Source organism: Arvicola amphibius, chromosome 15, assembly GCF_903992535.2.
Source record: "Arvicola amphibius chromosome 15, mArvAmp1.2, whole genome shotgun sequence".
NCBI classification, from domain to species: domain Eukaryota; kingdom Metazoa; phylum Chordata; class Mammalia; order Rodentia; family Cricetidae; genus Arvicola; species Arvicola amphibius.
This window is the reverse complement of record NC_052061.1, coordinates 14,487,599-14,499,030: the sequence shown is the minus strand read 5'-3', so window position 1 is coordinate 14,499,030 and position 11,432 is coordinate 14,487,599. Positions and strand designations below refer to the sequence as shown.

The window sequence follows — 11,432 nt, the reverse complement described above, 5'->3', positions numbered from 1 at the left end:
CTGTCTAATCATGCATGAGCTGAGTTTACTCTCCACCAACCACAAAAGCCTCTGATGGTGGCTGCATGTGCCTGTATCCCCACTTTGAGGAGCTGGGGGACAGATCAAACTTGAGAGCACACTGGCCAGTCAGCCTAGTCAAAAACAGTGAGTTTCTAGCCAGACACGGTGGTAAATACCTTCAATCGCAGCACTCGGGAGGCAGAGGCAGGTAGATCTCTGTCTGAGTTCCAGGACAGCCAGAGCCACATAATAGACTCTGTCTCAAAAAAAAAAAAAAAAAAAAAAGGGTTCAGGAAGGCGGCAGGCCTGGCTAGAGGAGCCAATATCATTTAAGCAAGCATATAACCAATTAGAGGCTAGGGTGTGGCCATCTAGACACCTAGGGAAGGACAGGCCAGACAGGGGCACTAGCGTGTCATGTGCAAGGCCCCGAGCTGAGAGCTTGCTTGGTGGGCAGAGACTGGAGAGACTGGAGCCGAGTGAGGAAGCAGTGAGAGCAGGCGAGGGAAGGGAGGCCCTTAGCATCTCATGGGCAGTGTGAGGGCGTTCACTCTGGTTCTAAGTGAGGGAAGAGCCCTAGACGACTCGGAGGAAGCCTGTGACAAACTTGGGTGTTTGTAGGTGCCCTCTGGTGGCTCATGTAGGAGGTGGCAAAGCTGAAGGGACAAGCCCAGAGGTCACTGCCCATGTGATGTGTCGTGGGTTCTGGCCAGGGTGAAGAGGGGCACTGATGTGTGGAGAGTAGGTTAGAGCCTTTCAGGTTCGGTGGTGGTTAGGACTGGGTGATGTGGTTGAGAGGAAGGAAGAATCCCAGTGAATATGGTTTTGGCTTTATTTCCTGGAAGAACACACATGGCCCAGACTGGGGAGCCACTGGGAGCTGATTTGTGGAATTTGGGAGGGAGGTGATCAAGGAAAGGGTCCCTGCTAGACTTCTCATTGTCAATTCAAAAGTCAGTGGCATCTAAGAGCAATTCAGTTAAGGCCTGGAAAACCAAGTGTAGCCGTCCACGCCTGTGGTCCTAGCCCTGAGGAGGCTGAGGCAGTAGGATTGCTGTTGAGTTTAAGGTCATCTAGGACTATACAACAAGCTTTAAAAAATAAGTAGTCAGGAGGTGCTAGCACATGACTTTTTTTTAATCTCAGAACTCGGGAGGCAGAGGCAGGTGGATTTCCCCTGGCCAGCCTGGACTACAGAGTGAGCTCCAGAACAGCCAGGACTACACAGAAACACTCTCAAAAAACAAAAAACAACACAGAAAGGAAGGAAGGAAGGAAGGAAGGAAGGAAGGAAGAAAGAAAGAAAGAAAGAAAGAAAGAAAGAAAGAAAGAAATTTCTGCACTTGGTATGTAGAGGTAAGATCAAGAATTCAAGGGCTGGAGAGATGGCTCAGAGGTTAAGAGTACTGGCTGCTCTTCCAGGGGTCCTGAGTTCAATTCCCAGAACCCACATGGTGGCTCACAACTGTCTATAATGAGATCTGGTGCCCTCTTCTGCCTACAGGGATAAATTCAGGAAGAACACTGTATACATAATAAATAAATCTTTAAGATCAAGAATTCAAGGTCATCTTTGACTTTATAGTGAGTTCAAGGCCAGCCTGGGCTATGTGAGTCTCTGTCTAAAAGGAAAAAAAAAATCAGTGTGGAGAAATGGCTCAATGGATAAAGGAACTTGCTACTAGGCTTGATGACACAGGTTTGGTTCCAGGAACTCACATGGCAGCAGAGAGTTAACTTCTAAACGTTGTCCTTTGAACTCCATGCACAAACACACACACACACGCGCACACACAAACACACACACACGTTTGGTAGAAAAAAAATAAACAAGGTTAAGAGCACTTGCTATTCTTGCAGAGGACCCAGGTTCAATTCCAGCACCTACATGGCACTTACAACCATCAGTAACTCTAGTTCTGGGGAATCTGATATCCTCTTCTGGTCTCCAAGGGTACCAGGCATGCATGTGGTACACATATACACAAACAGGCAAACACATACACAAAATAAAAATAAATTTTTTTCTAGGGTTTTTTTTTTTGTTTTTTAATTATGAGCCACTATATGGTTGCTGGGAATTGAACTCAGGACTTCTGGAAGAGCAGGCAGTGCTCTTAACCGCTGAGCCATCTCTCCAGCCCATAAAAATAAATCTTTAACAAATAAGAAAGCTGAGTGTAGTGGTGCATGCCTTTAATCCTAGCACTCGGGAGGCAGAGGCAGGCAGATCTCTTGAGTTTGAGGACAGCCTGGTCTACCACAGTAAGTTCCAGGACAAGCAGAGCTATATAACTGTCTTGAAGAAACAAAATAGGGGTCAGAGAGATGGCTCAGCAGTTAAGGGCACTGTCTACTTTTTCAAAGAACTTGAATTTGATTTTCCAGCACCCACATGACAGCTCACAACTGTTTGTATCTCCAGTTCCAGGAGACCCATCATCCTCTTCTGGACTCAGAGGAACCAGGCAAGCAAGTGGTACACAGACTTACATGTAGGCAAATGCTCATACGCATAAAATAATAATTGCCTAAGCAAGAAAAAAAATAACAAAGCAGGCAAACCTGTCATGCCTGGGCTGGGAGCAGGGTAGCACAGTGGCAGAGCCGTTGCCTGTGTTAGCTAGTACGCAAAAGGGCTTGGGTTGCATCCCCCAGCACGGTACTCACAGGATCTGTAGTGCTTAGAAAATTTGAGGTTGCTGGAACTTGGAGCAAGGGGAAAACGGTTGACAGTGGCTAACTTTGATGAGTGGGCCTGGGGTATAACTCTGTTCCCACAACTTGTCTTTCCTGCTGAGAGCTCTGATCACCAGGTAGCATTTCTCTCTCACTAGTGAATAAAACCTACGTCAAGAAAGTCTGGAAGGTGAGGTGTGGTGTGAGTTGCCTTTAAGCCCAGCACTAGGTAGGCAAGAGAGGTGAGTGTGAGCTCCAAGAGTACATAGTCTTTATCAGGGGTACAGGCCAGCGCACAGTGATACCCTGTATCCAAAAATAAAAATAAAATAAAATAAAAGCCCAGAGGAATTTCCGAATCTTATACATGATCAAATGATCTGGCTAGAGACACCACTTCAGTGTTAACCATTTATTGAACACGTACTATAAACCAACTGCTTTAAATTCACCGCTTCGTTTATCTTTGTTTTAATCCTCATAAATTCACGAGGTAGGCACTCAGAGTTCCACTGGAAGGGAACAACCCAGGTTGCTGGTCAGGTGCTGGTGTTTGAGAAGAGAAGCCACTTAAAAGAAGCTGGGAGTAGATTAAAAAAAAAAAAACAAGCTACAGCAGCTGTGAGAATATGGACCCCTAACACCACCAGCCCCACTGGGAGACATAGCTGGTCAAAATGGGCAGGTCGACTTTGTGCAGGCCTAGCTAGCTTGTGAAGACCTTGGTGGTCGTCAGTATGCCCTGTACAGGATTGGGTGTACATAGGGGTCCAGGGTCTAGGGTTTCAGGCCGGACTCTCTTCCTCCTCTCCAATAGGGCTGGGCAGCCAAGGCGGCGCTGGAGCCCGGGGCCCTGGAATGGGTACGGTGGTGAAAGGTTCAGCCGTAGGCCCCGGGATGGGGGCAGGTGGTTCAGGACATGCGGGGGGGCTCGAGCTCGGGCTCCCGCAGGCTGGGGTCAAGCAATGGCTCTCCACAACCACACTCAACCCCTGTGCTATCTGCTGCGCCTGCACACCCGCAGCTGGCCGCTGTGGACGCCTCTGACACGCAGCTGTTCTTACGCCTTAACAGCGACAGGCGTCGCCCCAGCGGACCCATAGAGCCCGCACCCAGCGGCAAGAGGCGCTGCAGAAAGTCCCCGTGAGCCTCTCCCAGCGGGCCGTCCACGCCGTCCAGCCGCTGGAACTGCATATCCTCCTTAGCCAGCCTGCAGGATGGACAGGGGTCAGCACTGAGGCCTCGCTCCTTTGCGTTGGTTTATTTATTACTTCCTTTTAGATTTTTGGTGTTTTTGTTTTGTTTTTCCGGACAGGGTTTGTTTGTGTAGCCTTGGCTGTCTTAGTACTAACTCTGTAGACCAGGCTGGCCTCGAACTCTGTAGATCCGCCTGCCTCTGCCTCCTGAGTGCTGGGATTAAAGGCGTGCACCACCACCACCCGTCTAGCTTTCTGGTATCTGTTTAGTTGTTTTATTTTTTAAGTAGAGGGAAGGTAGATTAAGAAAAAGAGAGGACTTCTCAGAAGAGGTTCCAAAGGAGGAATGTGTTCATTCTTCTCTCTCTCTCTCTCTCTCTCTCTCTCTCTCTCTCTCTCTCTCTCCTCTCCTCTCTCTCGTCTCTCGCTCCTCCGCTCTCTCTCTACAATCCTCGGCTCTGTGTGTGTGTGTGTGTGTTTGTTTTTACAGTCTCACTGTGTAGCTCTCACTGGCCTGAAATTCACTATGTAACTGGCCTCAAACTTGGTAAAGGAACCTCTGCCTCTGTCTCCCCTGTCCTGGGACCGGCTACAGATACGAGCTATCAAATCTGGGGCTATCTAATCTGTCTGTCTGTCTGTCTGTCTGTCTGTCTGTCTGTCTGTCTGTCTGTCTCTCTCTCTCTCTCTCTCTCTCTATCTGGGGCTATCTAATCTATCTATCTATCTATCTATCTATCTATCTATCTATCTATCTATCTATCATCTATCTATCTGCCTGCCTACCTACCTAGCTAGCTAGCTATCTACTTATCTCTGTCTGTTTAGCGGTGTTTCAGATGGAAGAACTTCTTGCTTGGTAGACTAGACCCTACCCTCTTCCTGGTCTTTCCCTTCTTGATCTGCAAAGGTGGGGTCCGAAGCACCTGAGGTTTACCTGTCTCCTCCCACTCCGTTGTGTCCCTCTGAAAGACCTAGCCATACTTGGCTATACCTTGTCGTCTCTCAAAGTCTTTAGCTCTGCCCCCAATCTCCAACTGATTACCAGTTCGCACCCCAGTAACAGCCCCGTACTTGATCTTTCTATATAGCCAAACTCCCGATTTCCTCGGCTCCACCTCCCGAGTGCTAGGATTCCTCATTTACGCCACCTTTCTGGGTCAAAGAACCTAGCTTGGTTACTAGAGTACCCGAATTAACCCCTCATACCACAGACCCTTCGAGGCCAGAAGAGCCCTAAGCCACGCCCACCGCGCTATAACTCACGCTATATCAAAGGTGGAGCCCTGGAAGGAGGGCTGCTGCCGCAGGAAAGCGGTGGCCGCGGTGTAGGGCGCACGAGCCTCGGCTGCATCCCAGTATAAATCTTTTTCCAGCATAGCCAAGTCGTCATACATCTCATCCACGGCTAGCATCGACACCTGAGGATGTGGACACGCAGGGAGGGGTAGGTGGAGCCCTCATGGTGCGTGATCAAAGAGAGAAAGGTGTTTAGGGTGAGGCCTAGGCGAGTCTGGGACCACTTAAGAAACCAGCCACCAAGAGGAGACTCTGACCTGGAAGTTGCGGTCGATAAGAAAGTTGGTCTCAAAGTCGTCGTCGTCCTCTCCAAAAGGGTTGATGAGCTGCTCTGCTACCTGAGTACAGAGAAAGAGGCAGGTGGAACTTGGAGAATCTTTTCACACCCCACACTTCCGTTCCGGACCCCCGGCCCCACCCACCTTAAGCCAGCCAGCGTAGAAGAAGAACTGCAGTAAGGTGAAGATGGGAACGCACAGGTCCAAGGTGTGGTCTTTGTAGCCCTGTGCAGGGTCTAGGAATTGACGGCCGATGAGGCAGGCAAGGAAGTAGCTGTACACTGCTATGGTCACTACCTGGGGGCCAGGCAAATGAAAACGAGATCGCGTCTGATCCCCGACCCATGTGCCTCAGGGAGTCTTGGAAAAACCAGGACCAACAATGAACAACGGGATGGTTGAGTTTATCTGGCTTTCAGTCCCTCCACTCTTTTTAATTGAGAAAGGATCTCGCTATGTAACCTAGCCTGGTTTCAAACTCTGGGTCCTCTGGGTCCTCTTGCCTCAGCTTCCCGAATGCTGGGAACAGATGTGTGCCATTATGAGTGACCTCCATTTTCCCTTAAGAGGAAATAGCGTCTCCCATACTAAGTATAAATGGAGGCTCAGAGAAGTTACCTGGGTGTAGACGAGGGGTATGCTAATCCAGTCGTAGTGAAACAACATCCCACATTTGCTCCGAAACGCATTCAGCTCCTATGGGCAGATGCGAGTCATGAAAGGGGTTGGATACAGAACTAGGAGATTAAGTATGCATATGCGGATGGAGAGGGTCACATACTAGGCGAGTGTTTCCAGGAGCTATAGGGTATTTGGTGGTGGTGTACAACTGGGTGGAGGTACCATGGACTATGGGGCTGCCCCCATGGAAATTAGTGTATTGGTAAGGGTGTCTGGAATACGGACGCATGGCAGGTGTGGGGTCAAGCCGCCCTCTACCCACCCCAAAGTGCACAGTGTCTCTGTTATTCTAGAAGAATGACTGCCTCGCCGGCCCACCTCCAGCAGCAGCTTAAGGGCACTGTTGTCGCGGATGCGCCCCTCTCGCCGCGCCTGCGCCGCCAGGTTAGAGAACCACACACAGGGCACCCAGTACTTGTTGTAGGATGAGTTCAAGTTCTCGAACTTCTTGCGCTCCTCGCGGGTCATGAATCCTGGAGGGGTGTGATCCGGGGTTACTCGCACCGCTCTCCGGTCTGGCCCTGCCATCCTCTGGCCAGAGACTCACCAGCCTCCACCACGTGGTCTATGGTGGGGAACCGCTTGAAGACGGCTGTGCTGACGGACCGAAGGATCAGCACCGCGGAGAGCCCTGCATAGCGCATGAGCGTGCGCCGGTAGAGGCGGCCTCGATCGTCGCGCCCGTGCACCGTACCGACCACCACACACATGAGTGCGTCCGGCAGGGGCATGCACAGGTACTGGTTCCACCAGCGATGCACCACCAGCGTCACGTAGAAGCCTGAGGGCAAGCCAGAGACGGAAGCTTAGCAGGGATTCAAGGGCCAAGAGTCTGGGAGCCCAAGCCATGGAACTGGGATGAACCTAGAGCTTGTATCACAGACATCTGGAAAAGGCTGGTCACCCTGGCCACACAGGTCATTCGGTCTAAGAAGGTATCCAGCCCTGACGTCCAAGAGGTTGGAACAGGCTAGGGTATCCTGAGATGGGGGATTGTATCCCAATATGGTAGTAGAAACCCAGGGCCCATGTTAGGGGCATGAAGGAACATGTTCATGTTCCTCTGACCCCAGGGAATCATTGGGGTTGGGTATCTGGGTTGGAAATAAGGTGAGGGCACTGGTGTGTGGATATGCAATGTGCACCAGGGGCATCTAGATAGATTTACAACAGCAGCCACTTATAATCCCTGAACCCTGGTTAGGAAGAAGTTTAGCCCTGAGCCTGAGTTACATGAGTTTCAGGACAGTCAAGGTTACGCAGTGAGAGACCCTGTCTCAAACAACACACACACAGAAAGAAAGAGTTTTGGCCTTATGTGAGACGGAGACCTGGACGGGCTGGTCATCCCATCCTTGTGATGGGAAGGTCACGTGAGGTTTCTGTGGGGCTAGGGGCCAGGCTGCATTTAAATGGAGTCATATTTGGTCCCTAGAGGATAGTAATCTGATGCAAACATAACTAGCAACTAGCGATAAGTTTGTGGGTGAAGTTAGTTCGGAGTATACCCTTAACTAGGTGATATCCAGTGTCTCAGGATGTGGGGCCATATGGGCCTCTTCAAGGTGTGGATTCAGAAGTGGGAAGCCCCGTATGTTTGATTTGGGTGAGGCGCCTTAGAAGGGTAGGAATGGGGGTCTCCAAGAAGCATGGATGGAAAACAGATTTCCCCTGTGAATAGGACACTCAGGGGGCGCAACCTCACCAAGCACGAAGGAGACGGGGATGAGGCTGGCGTACTGGTCGCAGTACATGACAAGCTTCTCGAAGTAGCGCTTCTGCTCTTCTGCCAGTAAGAAGCTGCGGGACAGGGAATGCAGTGGCTACACGTCTCTGCTCCACTCCCAAATCCCTCCACGGGACACAGCTCCCCTGGCCCCACCCCAGGTCTTCTCACCGATAGGCGGCGCTCAGCGCCATGTAGAGCCCCAGGAAACACAGCAGCTCTCGCCACAGGAGCTTGTAGATGCTTCCGCGCCAGAGCAGCAGCAGCTGCGAGAAGCCACCGAAGCGGGCATTCGCCACTCGGGCTGTGTAGGTGACGGTCATCGCTGCGCCGAGCCAGTGTGGCCAGTGGAGGAAGGGGTTAGCCTGGGCCCCGGCCTGTGAGCCAAGGGGAAAAGGCTGGGAAGGGATGATCCTGGGAATTTCAGTTGCAGGTGCCGGGGGACATAGCCACTGTCCTCATTGCTCTAGGACAGTTCCCACCCCCCCTCCGGTTCCTGACTCTCTCCCGAATTCCCTTCTGTCAGTCTTGCTCTCTCCTCCCCTAGACTACTGGTCCGAGCCTCTTGGATTTTTAGTTAGATCTTCCACCTCCTAAATCCTTGGATGAATCTAGTAAATTTTTGAAATGCCTCCCACGCCGCCCCCCCCCCCATCCCTTTCACCTGTACAGCGCTCAACCTTCTTGACTTCCCGAGTTCTCAGTTTCTAAATTTTTAGAGCTTCAACAGCCTTCCCCCCATAACTCATTGCTCACTCTCCCAACTTTGGTTCCCTCTCTCCACTCCCTTGAGCCTACAGTCTGCCTTAGCAGACTGGGGTTACTATCCCCCTCATATTCAGAACTGCTCTGAATGGAGCCTTTAAGGTCCCAGGTCCTCAGTCTGTTCCACAGCCTCTCTATCTCCCCATAGGACTCCTCCGGTTCTGCCCGAGACCCTCCTCTGCCACTCCTCCTTTCTTGCCGTCCCTCCTGGCCTTCCCCAATGTCTCCCAGGAGTACTGCCCAAAACCTGCCACTTCCCAAGGCCTGGTTCTTCTCACCTGTGTTAAGGGTGGCAGTACAGGGACGGACAGGGAAGGAGACTGAATGGGAGGGTGGCTTCAGTGTTGGGTGGGGCTGAAGCCAGTCTCTGTGCAGGAAGGGACCTGGGGAATGGGCAGCCCCTCCCAGGTCCATCCTCTCTAGCTGAGCTGCAGCCTCAGAGCTTTGTTTGGAGAAGGTCTGCCAGTTTGTCTCCTGGGCAGGGAGGCAGGGCGGGGGTGGGTAGGGTGGTGGTGGTGGTGGTGGTGGTGGTGTGTGTGTGTGTGTGTGTGTGTGGTCTGCCTGTACTTTCTTGCTCCTTTTTGTCTCCTTCCCTAGTAGGGAGAAGGAAGCTACAGCTGGAAGAGAGGGAAGAAGAAGCTCACAAGCTCACACACACACACACACACACACACACACACACACACACACACAGAGAGAGAGAGAGAGAGAGAGAGAGCTAACAAGCTAACAAGCTAACAAGCTAACAAGCTAACAAGACTGGATCACTACCTTTCGGTTACCTGTGATTACCAGCTGTCATAGACATGCACACCACACCGTAGACCCAGGCACACATTCAGCTTCCCCTAACACAGCTTCACTTAACCAGCGTGGCCCTTCACAGGGTCACACAGAGACTTTCAAGGTCAGCCAGGTATGCTGGCAGCTAAGACAGGAGGACTGTCATGAGATCTAGACTAGGCTGGGCTAGAGAGTGAGACAGAGTCTTAAAAGTCAAAAGAGGGGCTGAAGAGATGGCTCAGTGCTTCCATATACTGCTGCTGTTGAGTTTGTTCCCAGGATCTACTCTGGTAGCTGCAAGGCACCTGCGACTTCAGCCCCAGGGGATCCGAGGGCACCTTGTGCTCAGATGCACATATCACACACAGGCATAAAAGCATATACACATAATTGAAAAGGTAGGGATGGAGATACGGCTCAGGGGTTAAGAACTTATACTGCTCTCGTAGAATGTGGTACCTAGCACCCACACTGCTGTTTACAGCTGTCTGTAACACCAGTTCCAGGAATTCTTATGTTCTCATTTACCTCCTTGGGCATTTGCTCATGGAGTGTATGTACATACATGCAGGTAAAACATCCTTACAATAAAACCTAAACAGCCCGGTGGTGTTGGCACATGCCTTAATCCCAGCACTTGGGAGGCAGAGACAGGCAGATCTTTGAGTTCAAGGCCAACCTGGTCTAGAGTTTGGTTACAGAGTGAATTCGAGGACAGCCTGGTCTACACAGAGAAATCCTGTCTTCAGGAGCAAGAATAATAATAATAATAATAATATAATAATAATAATAATAATAATAATAATAATAATAATAATAAGTCACCTTTTTAATCCCAGCAACTGGAGAGGCAGAAGCAGGCAGAATATGTGAGTTTGAGACCAGCCTGTTATACAGGTCTACAAAGAGAGTTCCGGACCCCTCCCCTCAAAGTGTAAAGGTGCATATCTATGATCTTAGCATTCTTTGGGAGGCAGAAGCAAGATCACATAGAGGAGATAAAGACACCAACCTGGGCTACATAGTGAACTTGGGGTAAGCCTCAGTTTGCTACATGGTAGATTCTGTCTAAAAATAATTGCTGGGCTAGGTGGTGGTGGATGCTTTAATCCCAGTACTCAGGGAGGCAGGGGCAGGCGATCTTTGTGAGTTTGGGGCCAGCGTGGTCTAGAGAGTGATTTCCAGGACAGCTGGGGCTAACAGAGAGACCTTTCTCTAAAAAATCATGTGTGTGTGTGTGTGTGTGTGTGTGTGTGTGTGCGCTGGCGCGCGTGTGTGTGTGTATGCGTGTGTGCATAGAGATGCTCAGTGGTAAGGCGCCTGCTATACAAACCTCATCACCTAGCCAGGTGATGGTGTTACAAGCCTTTAATCTTAGTACTCAGGAGCAGAGCAGGAGGATCTCTGTGAGTTGAGGCCGGTCTGGTCTACAGAGTGAGTTCTAGGTCAGCTGGGCAATACCAATAAAACCCTGCCTCCAAAACCAAACAAACAAACCAACCAAATCAAACTAAACAAAACAAAAAGCATGACACTGAGTTTAATCCCTCATATAAGAAAACCAGCTCCACAGAACTGCCCTCGACCTACACACACATACCAGTCCGATGTCACACAAGGAACATGTAGCCCCACACTCTTCCCTCCACTGGAGCAAGTGGGTGGAAAGCAAGTGAAACCTGGAAGCAGCCATGTTCTCAGCTCATGGGGCCCCACACTAGGTGCTCCAAACAGCCTTACAGGGGGCAGAAGAAGTGGGCCCTTCCTGTAGCTCTCACCCATATAACAAGGACTCAGGAGAGAACAGTCACCCATTGCCTTCCTATCCATGGCCACAGACTTCATATTCAGTTTGAAGTCTCCCTTTCCTCTGTAAAAGACACATCCAAAGTCACATGAGAAGTGTGGGGGACCTTCCTCAACACAGTTGGATACAACCCTAGGGTCAGAGCAGGGCCTTGGTGATGTCTGCCAGTTTGCAAGAGCTGTGTGTAGGTAGCTTAAAGGTGGAAGACTTGCCCA

The 11,432-nt window shown here is 50.6% G+C and overlaps 1 protein-coding gene across 1 annotated transcript; it reads right to left on the bottom strand.

The window, feature by feature from the left end:
- Positions 1 to 3,467: 3,467 nt before the first annotated feature.
- Best2 (bestrophin 2) lies at positions 3,468 to 8,185 on the bottom strand. Its single transcript, XM_038313102.1, is given in 10 exon segments — positions 3,468 to 3,611; positions 3,613 to 3,892; positions 5,145 to 5,299; positions 5,435 to 5,515; positions 5,600 to 5,752; positions 6,074 to 6,151; positions 6,455 to 6,609; positions 6,684 to 6,917; positions 7,842 to 7,936; positions 8,034 to 8,185. Coding segments are annotated over 10 exon segments (1,527 nt in total).
- Positions 8,186 to 11,432: the final 3,247 nt, after the last annotated feature.